We start from the raw sequence: 17,902 nt of genomic DNA on the forward strand, positions 1-17,902 counted from the left end.
ATTCTGGAGGGTTCATGGGAGTTTGCCCAACCAGTCCACATGTGCTTTGTGGATTTGGAGAAGGCATTCGACTGATTCCCCGGGGTATTCTGTGGGAGGTGCTTCGGGAGTACGGGGTACATGGCTCTTTGCTACGAGCCATTCAGGCCCTGTACAAACAAAGCAAGAGTTTGGTTCGCATGGCCGGCAGTAAGTCAGACTTTTTCCCAGTGAGAGTTGGACTCTGTCAGGGCTGCCCTTTGTCACCGATTCTATTCATTATTTTTATGGATAGAATTTCTAGGTGCAGTCAGGGGATGGAGGGTGTCCAGTTTGGTCACCTCAAGGTCACATTGCTGTTTGCAGATGATGTGGTCCTATTGGGGACATCAGGCCGTGAACTTCAGCTTTCGCTGGATCGGTTTGCAGCCAAGTGTGAAGCGGCCGGGATGAGGATCAGTACCTCCAAATCCGAGGCCCTGGTTGAGGGTGGAGAGCGCTCTCTGGGTCGGGGATAAGCTCTTGCCTCAAGTGGAGGGTTTAAGTATCTTGGGGTCTTGTTCACAATTGATGGTAAAAGGGAGCGGGAGATTGACAGGCGGATTGGTGCATGGTCAGCAGTGATGCGGGCTCTTTACCTGTCTGTTGTGGTAAAGAGCTGAGCCATAAGGCAAGGGCGATCTCTGTTCCCACCCTCACCTATGTTTATGAGCTTTGGGTAATGACTGAAAGAATGAGATTGCGAATACAAGCGGCCGAAATGAGTTTCCTCTGCAGGGTGTCTGGACTCTCCCTTAGAGATAGGGTGAGAAGTTCGGTCATCCGGGAGGGACTCGGAGTAGAGCCGCTGCTTCTTCACGTCGAGAGGAGCCAGTTGAGGTGGTTCGGGCATCTTGTTAGGATGCCTCCTGGACGCCTCCCTTGGGAGGTGTCACAGGCAAGTCCACCGGGGAGGAGACCCCGGGGAAGACCCAGGACACGCTGGCGCGACTATATCGCCCAGCTGGCCTGGGAGCGCCTCAAAATCCCTCCCAGGGAGCTAGTGGAAGTGGCTGGGGAAAGGGAGGTCTGGGCCTCATTGCTCAGGATGCTGCCCCCGCGACCCGAACCCTGGAGAAGCGGAAAATGATGGATGGATGGATGGATGGATGGATGAAAGGGTTTTACAATGTTCCTAGGGTTAAACTGCTTCTGTCCCAGATTTTGGAGCATGGTACAGCCATCAATTTCAGAATGAGCGTATATTTATAAAAAACAAAGAAGTTTAGACAAAACATTAAACATCTTTTCTTTGTACTGTTTACACTTAAACACAAAGTAGATTTACAAAATCACCATTTTCTTTATTTTCAATTTTTATTTCACACACTGTTACACCTTCTTTTATAACTTTAGCCTATATTTTAGAAACTTTTAAAAATATCATTGCTTTCTTTTAAAACTGTTGCCACTTGCATTAAACATCTTATGTATTTATCTTAAGTTACATTAAATGATACATTTAATGCTGCAAAGTGATTAAAAATGAAGGATTTTTCACACTTTCTATTTAAGGATAAGAGTTTTATGCAGCTCTTTTAAGGTATGTGTAATAGAAGACTTGAAGACTTGCCAGTTGTGCAAGAAAACTATATATACAAGCATAAATGTAAAAACAATCACAAAAAAATCTACACCTTGCAATTTCAGCAGCTGTACGTAACATTCCATAAGTAAAAGAATGATGTACTTATTTGCACAACATCACTATTCATCACAAGTCATAAATAGAGCAGGCTGCTGAAGCAGTGTTGAGCTGTTCTGCACTATTATGGCTTGAAGAAGATGAGTGGAGTCTTCCTTACCTTGCCTGTCCCCTGTCTGAGGCTGATGGGGAGGAATCTGTGCTGCAGGGGTGTGACACGGATTCTGGGTGGAGTGGCTGAAATAAACTTCTCCTCATTCCCGATTAGCTTGATCCATGGTAGATGCTCAGAGGTTAGCTGATCTTTAGTGGCCTCAATGTCTCTTCTGGCCTCAATCAGACTGAGGATTTGCTGGAGTCAGATAGTTCCTGCAGGTCAGAGGTAAGGGGTCGGCAGCTGGTTTAACAGATAGCCCAAAGCCATTTACAATGGTAGATGAATGTTATGCTAGGCCAAAGGACTTCTACCCCCAGATGGGGAAAAAAACAAACAAACAAAAAAAAAAAAAAACAGTACAGACAAGCCATAGTTGGTCTAAGATGGTTTATGCTGGTTTGGTGCCGGTTTAGTGCTGGTTTAGCTTGTCACCCAATATAATCATGTTGGTTGACCAGCATACCAGCATCCAAAACAACATATCGCTGCTGTCAGAAGAAAACCTCGTATCTTCATATCTTCATCTGTCGTTTTCCAGTTTTTTACATAATTTGAAAATGGCTGTTGGCATTTACATTGTGCGTAAATTTCATGAAGAATGGACCAAAATAAACAACCCAAACGACTTGGAAAAAATTCTGGTTCCATTGACTTAAATTAAAAGTAAAGTATGTTTTTTCCTTCTCCTCTAAAGTTACAATTTTGGAGATACAAGGTTTTCGTCCGACAACAGCGATATGCTGGTTTTGTTGGTGACTAGCGTAGCTAACAGTTTTCTTTTCTATCAGGGCCTGTATAACAGTGTTCCTAACTAATCAAAAATCTTTAAATATTTTTGGATTCCCTGTGTCTACTTTGCTATACAACAGCATTAGCTTTAGACGCTGTAGGTATGCTCCACAAGTACTGTCTTGCTCCAAGACTGACAGGTTGCTGCAAGGATGTTGTTATGCATATAAAGATCAGCCTATAGATCAGTGGCTAGCAGTCAGGATATGTAGAGCAAAATAAGGAGTTCCACTTAGGAATTCTCAAGCTGGATAAGCTGGTTCAGCTTGTAGACCAGCATAGGGTATCTTTTGTTTGAGTTTGATGGTTTAGCTGGTCAGCCAGTATGAAGAACTTGACCAAGCTGATCAACTAACAAACTGCCAAACAAATGTACACTATGTTGGACAAGCTGATCCATTAGCTTAACCACCTGTTTCACATGCACAAGGAATGTTTTCTCCAGTGTATTAACCACCTTGACCAGCTACATGGTGTATTTTAAATGTCAGAATACTTTTTTCCCTGATACCTGATTTGGGGTAAGTGACAACAAAAACATCAGAGTCCTGAATCTCCCAGTTTTGGATTTGGTCAACCTCTTCTGGAGAAAGGATGCCAGAGATGAGGTGAAAGCCACGGTGGGTTATCAGTCTATACTTAAAATCTTCAACAGTGTCATTTCCCGGACAATCTGTTAAAAAATATACATGTAGTTTTAAGCTATAGAATACTTGTTGTGGTGTATTCTGGTGAACAACATCATTGCTGTTGGGTCAGCATATATCACAACTGGAATTATATTCAATATAGCATGCCTTGGCTTTTATGTAACCATTTACCAAGTACAGAAAGAAGAGAAGCCTTAAACTTCAAAAATATTTTTTTAAATGTTGGGAATATTTTCTGCTAAAAAAGTTTTAAAGCGACTATTGTTTACTTGACAGTAGATCGTACTGGATGCACGATCCCAAATCTATTCAGGTACATAGTCCATTACAACAATATTAAAATTAACACATTACTGTCAAAAACAAAACAAAAACAAACAACCCCCCAAAAACAAACAAACAAACAAACAAATCTCCAGATGATAATGTTGTAGGAGAAGGCAAAAGGTGATTTTACTGCATTTTTTATTGGTCCGTTCTTCATAAAGCTTTTGCAGAATGTAAAGGATAGCTGCCACGTTTATGTGTTGTAAAAAAAAAGGACAAAAATAAACAAGGACAGAAACAATATTCATATTAAGATATATATTTAGAATATATTTAGAAGACGGATTAGGCCTGGGGGAGGGGCACGCCAGTGAGCGTCTGGTGGCCAGGCATTTACTCATGGTGCCCGGTCGCATCCAGACTGAAGGAGCTACATGAGTCCCCCCTCCCATCGAGCCCACCACCGATGGGAGGGGTAGTAGTAGGGGTTCGGAACTTTGTGGATCAGGCAGTGGCTGAAGGCATGGGCCTTGGCGTTCTGATCCTCGGTTGCAGAAACTGGCTTTTGGAACTTAGAATGTTACCTCACTGGCGGGAAGGAGCCTGAGTTGGTACGCAACGTTGAGAGATACCGGCTAGATATAGTTGGGCTCCCCTCAACACACAGCTTGGGCTCTGGGTCCAATCTCCTTGAGAGGGGCTGGACTTTATTCTTTTCTGGAGTTGCCCATGGTGAGAGGCGGCGGGCAGGTGTGGGCTTTCTCATAGCCCCTTGACTCGGTGCCTGTATGTTGGGGTTTTCTCCGGTGGACGAGAGGGTAGCTTCCCTACGCCTTCGGGTTGGGGAACGGGTCCTGACTGCTGTCTGTGCTTATGTACCCAGTCTTCTTAGAGTCCTTGGGAAGGGTGCTTGAAAGTGCTCCTCCTGGAGACTCTATTGTCCTACTGGGGGACTTCAACGCTCACGTGGGCAATGACAGTGAGACCTGGAGGGGTGTGATTGGGAGGAATGGCCTCTCTGATCTGAACCCGAGTGGTGTTCAGTTTTTGGAGTTCTGTGCAAACCACAGTTTGTCCATCACGAACACCATGTTTGAACACAAGGATGTCCATAAGTGCACATGGCACCAGGACACCCTAGGCCGCAGTTCAATGATTGACTTTGTAGTCATGTCATTGGACTTGCGGCCATGTGTTTTGGACACTCGGGTAAAGAGAGGAGCTGAGCTGTCAACTGATCACCACCTGGTAGTGAGTTGGATCAGGTGGTGGGGGAAGATGCCGGTCAGACCAGGGAAGCCCAAACGTATAGGGAGGGTTTGCTGGGAACGTCTGGCAGAAGAACGTATCAGATTGATCTTGAACTCACACCTCCGTCAGAACTTTGACCAGATATCAGGGGAGGTGAGGGACATTGACTCAGAATTGGCCATGTTCCGCTCCTCCATTGTTGAAGCGGCCGACTGTAGCTGTGGTCGCAAGGTAGTTGGTGCCTGTCGGGGCGGTAATCCCCGAACTCTTTGGTGGACACCCCAGGTGAGCGATGCCGTCAAGCTGAAGAACGAGTCCTACCAGGCATGGTTGGTCTGTGGGACACCAGAGGCAGCTGGCAGGTATCGACAGACCAAGCAATCTGTGGCTTCAGTCGTCGCCAAGACAAAAACCCGGGTGTGGGAAGAGTTTGGTGAGACCTTGGAAAGTGATTTTAAGTTGGCTCTGAAAAGATTCTGGCAAAACATCAGGCGACTCAGAAGGGGAAAGCAGTGTGCCACTAGCACTGTATATAGTGGAGATGATGTGCTGTTGAATTTGACTGGAGATGTCATTGGGCGGTGGAAGGAATACTTTGAAGACCTTCTCAATCCCACCAACATGTTCTCCAGTGAGGAGGCAAAGTCTGGGGACACGGGAATAGGCTTGTCCATTACTGAGGCCGAAGTCGCTAAGGTAGTTAAAAAGCTCTTTGGTGGCAAGGTGCCAGTAAAATTTCCCCATTGTGGGACTAATAAGGATCACTTAATCTTAACCTTAACTACCATATAGTAGAGTCAGTACCTAGTATTTAATTGGTAAATGCAATGCTAGATAGGGTAACTAGAAAAGTCAGAATTATTCCTGTTGGTCTGTTGAGGTTTTGGAATGATTACTGTGCGCTAAGCTACACTAATTAGAACCCCTTAAGGTTCCTTGAGTGTTCAACTAATACTAGCTGAACGCTATACAGTGGGGAGAACAAGTATTTGATACACTGCTGATTTTTCAGGTTTTCCCACTTGCAAAGCATTTAGAAGACTGTAATTTTTATCATAGGTACTCTTCAACTGTGAGTGATGGAATCTAAAACAAAAATCCAGAAAAATACATTGTATGATTTTTAAATAATTAATTTCCATTTTATTGTGTGAAATAAGTATTTGATCATCTATCAACCAGTAAGAATTTTGGCTCTCACAGACATGTTACTTCTTCTTTAAGAAGCCCTCCTGTTCTCCACTCATTACCTGTATTAACTGCACCTGTTTGAACTCGTTACCTGTATAAAAGACACCTGTCCACACACTCAATCAGTCAGACTCCAGCATCTCCACAATGCCCAAGACCAGAGAGCTGTGTAAGGACATCAGGGATAAAATTGTAGACCTGCACAAGGCTGGGATGGGCTACAGGACAATAGGCAAGCAGCTTGGTGAGAAGGCAACAACTGTTGGTGCAATTATTAGAAAATGGAAGAAATGCAAAATAACAGAAAATCTCCCTCGGTCTGGGGCGCCATGCAAGATCTCACCTCGTGGAGCATCAATGATCTTGAGGAAGGTGAGGAATGAGCCCAGAACTACACGGCAGGACCTGGTCAATGACCTGAATAGAGCTGGGACCACAGTCTCAAAGAAAACAATCAGTAACACTCTACGCCGTCAAGGATTAAAATCCTGCAGTGCACGCAAGGTGGCCTTCCTCAAGCCAACACATGTCAAAGCCCGTCTGAAGTTTGCAAATGACCATCTGAATGATCCAGAGGAGGAATGGGAGAAGGTCATGTGGTCTGATGAGACAAAAATAGAACTTTTTCGTTTAAACTCCACTCGTCATATTTGGAGGAAGAAGAATGATGAGTACAACCCCAAGAACACCATCCCAACCCTGAAGCATGGCGGTGGAAACATCATTCTTTGGGGATGCTTTTCTGCAAAGGGGACAGGACGACTGCACCGTATTGTGGGAAGGATGGATGGGGCCATGTATCGTGAGATTTTGGCCAACAACCTCCTTCCCTCAGTAAGAGCACTGAAGATGGGTCGTGGCTGAGTCTTCCAGCATGATAACGACCCAAAACACACAGCCAGGGCAACTAAAGAGTGGCTCCGTAGGAAACATCTTAAGGTCCTGGAGTGGCCTAGCCAGTCTCCAGACCTGAATCCAATAGAAAATCTTTGGAGGGAGCTTAAAGTCCGTGTGGCCCAGCGACAGCCACGAAACCTGAAGGCTCTGGAGGAGATCTGTATGGAGGAGTGGGCCAAAATCCCTGCTGCAGTGTGTGCAAACCTTGTCAAGAACTACAGGAAACGTCTCATCTCTGTAATTGCAAACAAAGGTTTCTGTACCAAATATTAAGTTTCTTTATCTGGTGTATCAAATACTTATTTCACACAATAAAATGGAAATTAATTATTTAAAAATCATACAATGTATTTTTCTGGATTTTTGTTTTAGATTCCATCACTCACAGTTGAAGAGTACCTATGATAAAATTACAGTCTTCTACATGCTTTGCAAGTGGGAAAACCTGAAAAATCAGCAGTGTATCAAATACTTGTTCTCCCCACTGTATATGGTTCTATATAGAACCATGTTCTTGCCTAAAGAGCCCTTGAAGAATAATCTTTTTTAAAATATTGTATAAACTCACCACATATAGGCATAAGAGCAATCAGACTGACTATAAACGTCACATTTAAGTGTATATCAGTGGGTTATATATAAAAGGGTCCTAGTCAGTAGATTATTTCAATTTACTAAAATACCCAAAATATTACAGACAAGCAATACACTGTAATGCTGAGATTTTGTTTATAATTGAACTACAGCAAGTCTAATGCACTATGTAATAGAAATAAAATTGCTAATGTCACTTCAGTAGACAACAGCGGAAAGAGAGTGCAGGAGAATTATGGATTAATCAACTAACATCAAAATCTTTTTGAAACAAGAAGTAATCTACTGGTATGAGAGCGAGAGGATACAGCGAGAGGACACAATCACAGAAGAATTGGAACCATTTACTTTATCTGACAAATAGTCACATGCAAAAGTCAACGACTCCAGCTGAATTGAATGCTTTGCAGTTTTGTAAGTGAAAATAAGTTTACGCACATATACGGGCAGTCATGGGCGGGAGGTTAGGGACCCAGCCTTGTGACTGGAAGGGTGTCGGTCTGATCCCCTGAGCTGACGGAACCCCCTACTGCTCCCTTCACTCTGGATAGGGCTGCCCACCACTTAGGGAAAGTGTACTCACTGTCCCCTAGTGTGCGTGTGTGTTCGCTAGTGTGTATGTGATGCTTCACAAGGATAAGGTAGAATGCGTAACCAATATGTTGAATGCAGCAAATAAACAGTAACTGTTTGCTACCTGACTGATGCCTTATATTATGTGTGTGCATACAGAATAATTATGTGATAAGGTCATGGTCATGATGCTTGGCCACCTACTCTCCAGGAGCCAGGAGAACAACCTCTCTCTCAATGCCAACAAGACCAAGGAGCTAGTGGACTTCAGGAAGCAAGAGAAAGTACACACCACCATCACCATCAACAGAGCAACGGTAGAGAGGGTCAGCAGCTTCAAGTTCCTCTGTGTTCACATCTCAGAGGAACTGACATGGAGTGAATACACCACATGGGAGTAAAGAAGGCACAACAGCACCTCTTCCATCTCAGGCAGCTGAAGAGGTTTAGCATGAACACCCGCATCCTCAGGCCGTTCTACACATGTACTGTGGACAGCGTTCTAACAGCTCCATCACCACCTGGTATGGGAACTGTACCAATGCAATACTATGTGCTATACTAGTGTATATTGTGTGTATGTGTATATTCAGAGTCAGTGTGTGTGTGTGTGTAATATATACATATATACATTATATATATATATATATATAAATACAATTTAAGGGGGCTATACACCTAAGATTTTCACTCACTTTCCACCTATGTAAATGTGACGTGACAATAAACGTGATTTGATTTGAAGGTCGCCGGTTCGATTTTCTGAGCCATGTCTGAGTCTATGAGCAAGGACTCACCCAACTGCTCTCCAGGCACTGCAGACAGGGCTGTCCACTGCTCTGGAAAAGTGTGCTCAGTCACCTCCTAGTGTGTGGTGTTTCACTGCACTAATGGGTTAGTTTGCGGAGGTGATATTTCCATGGTGTGGGTCTAATAAGTGTCTCTTAATCTAAACCTAATTAAACCCAAAACTTGTGAGGAGTGCTAAGAAAAGACCCAATTCCAAGTTGGCACATTGTATAACACAAATAAAAACAGAATACGATGATTTGCAAATCCTTTTCAACCTATATTCAATTGAATACACTACAAAGACAAGATATTTAATGTTCAAACGGATAAACTTTTGTTTTTTGCAAATATTAAATTATTTTGAATTTGATGCCTGCAAAACATTCCAAAGAAGTTGGGACAGGGGCAACAAAAGACTTGGAAAGTTGAGCTCAAAAGCTCAAAAAACAGCTGTTTGGAACATTTCACAGATGAACAGGTTAATTGGAAACAAGTGAGTGTCATGACTGGGTATAAAGGGAGCATCCCTGTAAGGCTCAGTCGTTCACAAGCAAGATTGGGGCAAGGTTCACCACTTTGTGAACAACTGCGTGAGTAAAACAACATTTTAAGAACAACATTTCTCAACTTGCAATTGCAAGGAATTTAGGGATTTCATCATCTATGGTCCATAAGATCATCAAAAGATTAAAAGAATTTGGAGAAATCTCTGCAAGTAAGCAGCAAGGCAGAAAACCAACATTGAATGCCTATGACTTTCGAACCCTCAGGCGGCACTGCATTAAAAACCCACATCATTCTGCAACGGATATTACCACATGGGCTCAGGAACACTTCAGAAAACCATTGTCAGTGAACACAGTTCTACGCTCCATCTACAAGTGCAAGTTAAAACTCTGCCATGCAAAGCGAAAGCCATATATCAACAACACCCAGAAACGCCACCATTAATGCTGAAAGGTACATACAGGTTTTAGAGCAACATATGCTGCCATCCAAGCAGCGTCTTTTTCAGGGATGTCCCTGCCTATCTCAGCAAGACAATGCCAAGCCACATTCTGCACGTTACAACAGCATGGCTTTGTAGTAAAAGAGTGCAGGTACTAGACTGGCCTGCCTGCAGTCCAGTCTTACATTGAACATTATGAAGCGCAAAATATGACAACGGAGAGCCTGGACTGCTAAGCAACTGAAGTTGTATATCAAGCAAGAATGGGAAAGAATTCCACCTACAAAGCTTCAATGCCTCAGTTCCCAAACACGTATTGAATGTTCTTAAAAGGAAAGGTGATATAACACAGTGGTAAACATGCCCCTGTCCCAACTTCTTTGGAATGTGTTGCAGGCATCAAATTCAAAATGAGTGACTATTTACAAAAAAACAATAAAAGTTTATCCGTTTGAACATTAAATATCTTGTCTTTGTAGTGTATTCAATTGAATATCGGTTGAAAAGGATTTGCAAATCATCATATTCTGTTTTTATTTGTTTTACATGTCCCAACTTCTTTGGAAGTGGGGTTGTAGATTCTTTGCTTTGCAATCTCCAAATTCATTGTGCATCACTGGAGAAGACTTAATGCTGTTGTGTTGATATAGAACGTCTGCACAAAGCACTGAAGGTAGTGGAAGTTATAGAAAAGATCCATTCTAAGATCCATTCACTTTCGTCAAACGACAACATACACACTGTATTCTTTAATCGCTCTGCAAAATAATAATATACGCTGCAAATTCAGAATACACTTTAATTAAAATGACCACACTAGTGCTTTTTGAATTTGCAGTGCGTTTAAGTCTTCTATTGTACTGTGCACGGGGTCTTTTCAGTCACTGCAGAACTGCATATAACTGTTTTAAAAAAACATATGGGACAATAATTTAAAAATTGTATTTATTATCTTTGCAAAAAAAAAACAAAAAAAAAACAAATTGAAAATACACATAAAATCACATCATAACTCTGTCCAAAGCAGGAGAAATCACAGTTCATATACAACGTGCTGATGTAGTAAACCAACTCTCCAAACCAACAGCCTTCTAATTCTAATAAAGAATTTGCTAATAGAGCAAAACATCAGGGAATTCTCTCAGCACGCAACATCCTGGAGTGAAGAACACGGTCCTGGAAAAGACAAACAAAGGCACCAAAGTTCACTACTGTGGTAAACAAGTCAGTCCATCCATCCATCCATCCATCCATCCATCCATCCATCCATCCATCCATCCATCCATCCATCATCTTCCGCTTCTCCGGGGTTTGGGTCCAGCATCCTAAGCAATGAGGCCCAGACCTCCCTTTCCCCAGCCACTTCCACTAGCTCCCCCGGGGGGATTTTGAGGCGCTCCCAGGTCAGCTGGGCGATATAGTCACGCCATTGTGTCCTGAGTCTGCCCTGGGGTCTCCTCCCGGTTGGACTTGCCTGTGACACCTCCCGAGGGAGGCGTCCAGGAGGCATCTTAACCAGATGCCTGAACCACCTCAGCTGGCTCCTCTCGACGTGGAGAAGCAGCGGCTCTACTTTGAGTCCCTCCCGGATGACCGAACTTCTCACCCTATCTCTAAGGGAGAGTCCAGACACCCTGCAGAGGAAACTCATTTCGGCCGCTTGTATTCGCAATCTCATTCTTTCAGTCATTACCCAAAGCTCATAAACATAGGTGAGGGTGGGAACAGAGATCGCCCTTGCCTTATGGCTCAGCTCTTTACCACAACAGACAGGTAAAGAGCCCGCATCACTGCTGACCCAGCACCAATCCGCCTGTCAATCTCCCGCTCCCTTTTACCATCAATTGTGAACAAGACCCCAAGATACTTAAACCCTCCACTTGAGGCAAGAGCTTATCCCCGACCCAGAGAGCGCTCTCCACCCTCAACCAGGGCCTCGGATTTGGAGGTACTGATCCTCATCCCGGCCGCTTCACACTTGGCTGCAAACCGATCCAGCGAAAGCTGAAGTTCACGGCCTGATGTCCCCAATAGGACCACATCATCTGCAAACAGCAATGTGACCTTGAGGTGACCAAACTGGACACCCTCCATCCCCTGACTGCACCTGGAAATTCTATCCATAAAAATTATGAATAGAATTGGTGACAAAAGGCAGCCCTGACAGAGTCCAACTCTCACTGGGAACGAGTCTGACTTACTGCCGGCCATGTGAACCAAACTCCTGCTCTGTGTGTACAGAGCCTGAATGGCTTGTAGCAAAGAGCCATGTACCCTGTACTCCTGAAGCACCTCCCACAGAATACCCCGGGGAACACAGTCAAATGCCTTCTCCAAATCCACAAAGCACATGTGGACTGGTTGGGCCAACTCCCATGAACCCTCCAGAATCCTAGAGAGGGTAAAGAGTTGGTCCAGTGTTCCACGACCAGGGCGGAACCTGCACTGCTCCTCCTGAATCTGAGGTTCGACTATAAGCCGGACTCTCTTCTCCAGTACCCCTGCATAGACCTTACCAGGGAGGCTGAGGAGTGTGATTCCCCTGTAGTTGGAACACACACTTCAGTCACCTTTTTTAAAAAGAGGAACCACTACCCCAGTCTGCCAATCCAGTAGCACCGCCCTCGATGTCCACGCAATGTTGAAAAGGCGTGTCTCATCCAAGACAGCCCCACAACATCCAGAGCTTTGAGGACCTCCGGACGGATCTCATCCACCCCTGGAGCCTTGCCACCAAGGAGCTTTTTAACAAACTTAGCGACTTCGGCATCAGTAATGGACAAGCCTATTCCCGTGTCCCCAGACTCTGCCTTCTCACTGGAGAATGTGTCGGTGGGATTGAGAATGTCCTCAAAGTATTCCTTCCACCTCCCAATGACGTCTTCAGTCGAAGTCAACAGCACACCATCTCCACTATATACAGTGCTAGTGGCACACAATGCTTTCCCCTTCTGAGTCGCCTGACGGTTTGCCAGAATCTTTTCGGAGCCGACTTAAATTCACTTTCCAAGGCCTCGCCAAACTCCTCCCACAGCCGGGTTTTTGCCTTGGCAACGACTGAAGCCGCAAATTGCTTGGCCTGTCGATACCTGCCAGCTGCCTCGGGTGTCCCACAAGCTAACCATGCCCGGTAGGACTCCTTCTTCAGCTTGACAGCGTCTCTCACCTGGGGTGTCCACCACCGGGTTTGAGGATTACCGCCCCAACAGGCACCAACTACCTTGTGACCACAGCTACAGTCAGCCGCTTCAACAATGCAGGAGCAGAACATGGCCCATTCTGAGTCAATGTCCCTCACCTCCCCTGATCTCTGGTCAAAGTTCTGATGGAGCTGTGAGTTGAAGATCAATCTGACAGGTTCTTCTGCCAGACGTTCCCAGCAAACCCTCACTATTCGTTTGGGTTTGCCTGGTCTGACTGGCATCTTACCTGGCATCTAAAGTGAACACCACTCGGGTTCAGATCAGAGAGGCCATTCCTCCCAATCACACCCCTCCAGGACTCACTGTCATTGCCCACGTGAGCGTTGAAGTCCCCCAGTAGGACAACAGAGTCTACAGGACGAGCACTTTCAAGCACCCTTCCTAAGAACTCTAAGAAGGCTGGGTACTCTGAACTGCTGTTCGGTGGATAAGTACAGACAACAGTCAGGACTCGCGTAGTAAAGTTACCCTCTCGTCCACTGGATAAAACCCAAACATACAGGCGCCGAGTTGAGGGGCTATGAGAAAGCCCACATCTGCCTGCCGCTCCAGACAACATAGCTCCTAGGATCATTCAAGCAAGCAAACCCCTCCACCACAATGAGGTGGTGATCCTCGGAGAGGGGTAAACAAGTCAAGCAGTGTAATTTCATTCGGAAGGATGGAAGACAGACAGACAAACAGACAGACAGACAGACAGACAGACAGACAGAAATTTATTGATCCTGGAGGGAAAATGGAATGTTTCAGCAGTGAGACATAATTACACATAAACTCACATAAACTATGCAGAAAAATACAAAATAGAAATAAATCTAGACAGAAGTTAAAGTACAAGAAAAATTAAATAAATTATAAAGTATCTATTTACATGTTTATATGGCGTATGAGACATATTGGCTGTATATACAGACAGCAGACACAGTGTGAGTTGCATCAGTACTGTAGTGTAAAGTGCAAAGAAGAAAGTGTCATTACAGTAATAGTTGTGATATACTGCAGTGTGTATTAAATTATGATAACCAGCAATAGCTAAAGACTTACATTTCTAACTATATTTACATGCACTCCAATGTACAGGCACTAGTGTAGTCAGTGGCACATATATACAGGTATTTGGCCAGTACCCTCCTCTGAGGACCCTTATTTACCTTATACTCACCTAAATGTGAAATATGTCTGTGGTTTGAGTGCTGGACTTTGACCCTCCCCAAAGAGAGCAAAGACTTCTCATCTGCTGATTTAAATAACTAATAATACGAACACTATATAGTCGTATGTAAAGGGCATCCCTGGTCAAATTACATGCTTTGTTGATTTTACAAGTGAAAATAAATTATTTATATTTTTTACTTTATTTATGGACTAAGTGGGGAAATGTTCACAGTCAGTGTTTAGATAAATGCACACATGTTGGGGTGAGGGTCCACGAAAAAGGGACAGTATATTCTGGGACTTGCGTTTATTTAGATTTATTATATGCATAATTTTTCCACTTTTAGAGCAGTACAGGTGTGTGTGTGAGGTGTGTGTGTGAGGCAGATTGTTTCTTGGCTAATCAAGGTTGTGAGGGAGTGCTCTGTATAGGGAGCTGTCTGGCGCTTGGCTGACTGCACTGGAGGAAGGATGGATACTGACGGATAATGAGTAAGACCTTGCTAACAGTGTGACAACACAGGGCCTGTTAGTACCGTGCGAGACTTGTTATCAGATATATTCATACAGCAAAAGAATGATGAGATGATCATTTTAAGACAATCATGAAGGGTTTCTTGGTGCAACACTGACCAATTATTAGGGACTACACCTGTGTATTAACAGTATGTAATCCTAAATGTTTTGTTATTATGTTCAATAAGTTCCCCAGCCATATACATTAACACTTTACTGGGTTTTGTGTGTCTTGTTTGATCATTGGCTAAAGGCTTTTCAATATCCATCACAACACCCACCAAGCTCTCACTACACCATTGCACGTAGGTCAGTATGTGTGTTTACCACTGACCACCACACCTATATGAGCCTGTTGGACATCCTATTCCAAAAATCATAGGCATCATCTTTGCAGCCATAATAGCCTCCACTCTTCTGGGAAGGCTTTCCATGTTTTTATGTGCTGTGCACTGTTGTTGCTCCTAGATGCTTCCGTTTCTTAATAACAGCACTTACAGGGCAGATCTAGCAGGAAAAACTTCACATACTGACCATAATTTTGGCCATATAGTGTATGTGCATGCAGCAAGCTGAACATCATATCTATAGGTAGCCATGTGGGCCATTATTAAAAAATGCCAAAAACACCTAAAAAAAACTTTGCCCTGACAACATACCACATTATGGTACGTACATATCCGTACATCATAAACAAACTCTGGACATGTCTTGAAGGGCCCCCTAAAGTGTGATTTGAAGCCTGATTAATTGTAAAAATAATAATGATAATGGTTTACCTGTTTCTCCTCTGGAGTTAACACTCCCTCTACCACCACCACCTGATACTGCGCATGTTTGAGGTGACCAGGGAATTTGCGCATGCGGCTAAGAAAAGCTGCAGTGGTGTTTGAGTTAAGCAGCTTCTTCATGTCTCCTGAAGAACAGCCTGGATCCAACAGCAGTGCACACACACTCCCGTTCTTCCGCTCCTCTATGCCCACGATGGTTCGACTGTGGCCTGTGTGCAAGGACATAGTGTTGGTTTCAGAAATAGGAGCATACCATGAAGCTGGATTTGGTTCATGTTGAAACATATTTGTAGCATCTTCACTGTTTCAGCACGGAGTCAGTAATGGGGTGTGTCATGTGTATCATGCAGGTACATGATTCATTCATTAAGGTACAAACAATCCAAGTGTACCTTCAAAGGTGCAACAGTGGATTTAAGGTCCAGTTGCATACCTTAAATAAGTTTTTCCCAGTGGAAAAGTAAATATTTGTATCTTTTTATAAACTAATGTTTTAGAACAGAGCAGTAGAATAAAAGCCTGGAGGTGAGGTGGGGTGTCTGGAGTCAGTACAACTTAGAAAATATAATTTCAGTGGATTATGGTTCAGTTATGTTCCCTGACTAAACGTACTGGGACAGACCCCTGAGGGTACCACCTTAGTGACAAGAGGATACTGCCCCAGTAACAGTGTCGTACTTTTTTTTCTGAAAGTGTATTGTGTAATTGTATAAATTAAGTGTTTTTTCCCCCCAAAGCTACTCTTTTAAATCTCCCTTGCTACTGTACCGTGGTGTTGAAGGTAGATGGGTGGTAGATTGGTCTTCACCAATCTGGGTGGTAGTCTAGAGCCCCTGCTACAGTGCAGAGAGAAGTAATTTTTCACCCACTCAAACAGTCTAGGATGCGTGTTTCTTGGGCCAGTGGGCTGGTGGAAATCCACAATACGAGCCCTGAGGAAGAGACCAAACTTGAAACACAAATACATATACACAACTGTTTGTTGATCAAATTAGCCTATCATAGCAAGATGTCCTAATTATTAAATGCAGTATCATCAGACTCTTGCAACTGACTGGTAACTATCCTGTTGGCAGATTTTCACCCTAAACTGTAATTGATGCTGTATTTATTTATGGCTTACTGTCTCACTTTCCTGTATCATCACACCACCCACCCCTACTATGAGCTAACTCTTGATATTCTGAGTGTGTATGAACAGGAGTGCTCACAGGCACATCATGTACGTAACTATGTAATCAACAAGGGTGTGACAATTTCAGTAAAAAAGAAAAAAAAAATAATGATTAGAATCTTTCACAGAAACTACAGTCATCAATCAAAACAAGAGAAATGTGTGAGTGTGTGTGGGGGGGGGCGCTTATGCTATACACACATTCACACTTAAATTAGGGGCTTTTATTTTGAAGTTGCTTATATATTCTTCGTAATTTTCTTCTTTAGTTTCTCTATACAGTGATATTGGAATTGTATTGGTAAAAATTAGCAGTATCAGTGAGATGTTGACTGATACTTCGAAAAACTATATTTCATGATATATTTTTTGAACTCTGGAAGAACAGAATGTTTAGGCAAACTAGGCTACCACACCAAAATATCAGCATTATATTCATTTTACTGCATCTGTAAGTTTTCTAAAGTGTATATCTGATTCCTCTTCATTATGATAAGGTGGATTCAGTCCTAATTTGTACATTTTATAAATGTTTATGTATTGGCATCTGCAGATACATACATGAAAAATATCGAAGATCAAACTGAAGAACTGTATCAAACCTAAAAAGATATGTACTGTTACATCTGTAGTAATGAATTATGTAAATTGCACACCTGACTCTGTGGGCAGTGAGAACGGCGTAGATTTCTGTGGCTCCGATCCAGGCCCGGGTTCCCTGAAGGTTCTTGTTGAAGTGGGACGCCCCCTGAGGGTCAATGCCCTCCGCCCAGGCTGCCTCAATCAGAGCCTGCACCCGGGGAATGCTGGGAAGGGAGTCTAAAACATAAAGATGAAAACACAATGAGAAACAGAGATGCACAAATTATAGAAATAAAAAGAAGAGATTACATGTGGCATATTTGCTTTCATTAAACAAGAACAAAATTCATTGTTAATATTAATTGCAAGAAACACATTTTTCCACCAACGTTTGCAGTTTTTAACAGCAGTGGTCAAAGATTATCCCATAAACACTGCTTTTTAATAACTTGCTGAGTTAATACAGAATTCAACTTAAGCGTGTGTTCATGTGGTATTTACAATGGCAAGAGCACAGTTTTGAAATCTGAATGAGATTTTTTTTTCCAGCTTTTTTACCCAATTTACCCTTCAGTTTAATTATGGACAGTTCCATTTGTTTATTTAGATCTCCCCTGCTACATAATGCTTGGAGGGTGAAGGGTGATGTCCAGCACATGCTTTCCTTGAGGCACATGAAGCTTGACCCAGCATTTTTTAATCTTTTTA

At 43.3% G+C, this 17,902-nt stretch overlaps 1 protein-coding gene across 4 annotated transcripts in view; it reads right to left on the reverse strand.

Moving 5' to 3' along the window:
- Positions 1–1,565: 1,565 nt before the first annotated feature.
- Positions 1,566–17,902, reverse strand: part of zufsp (zinc finger containing ubiquitin peptidase 1) — a 31,751-nt gene continuing 15,414 nt past the window's right edge. For 2 of the 4 annotated variants that reach the window (XM_017685340.2, XM_017685336.2), the window contains exons 9-12: positions 17,269–17,431; positions 16,207–16,370; positions 15,427–15,647; positions 10,705–10,949 (exon numbers count right to left, since the gene is read on the reverse strand). In XM_017685340.2, the coding sequence (XP_017540829.1) occupies positions 10,902–10,949; positions 15,427–15,647; positions 16,207–16,370; positions 17,269–17,431 (596 nt within the window). In that variant the 3' untranslated portion in view covers positions 10,705–10,901. Of the gene's footprint in view, positions 2,033–3,120; positions 3,283–10,704; positions 10,950–15,426; positions 15,648–16,206; positions 16,371–17,268; positions 17,432–17,902 lie in introns of those variants that run through there. The other 2 variants (XR_001856721.2, XM_017685338.2) reach the window with 2 other exon arrangements.

Source organism: Pygocentrus nattereri, chromosome 19, assembly GCF_015220715.1.
Source record: "Pygocentrus nattereri isolate fPygNat1 chromosome 19, fPygNat1.pri, whole genome shotgun sequence".
Lineage (NCBI taxonomy): Eukaryota > Metazoa > Chordata > Actinopteri > Characiformes > Serrasalmidae > Pygocentrus > Pygocentrus nattereri.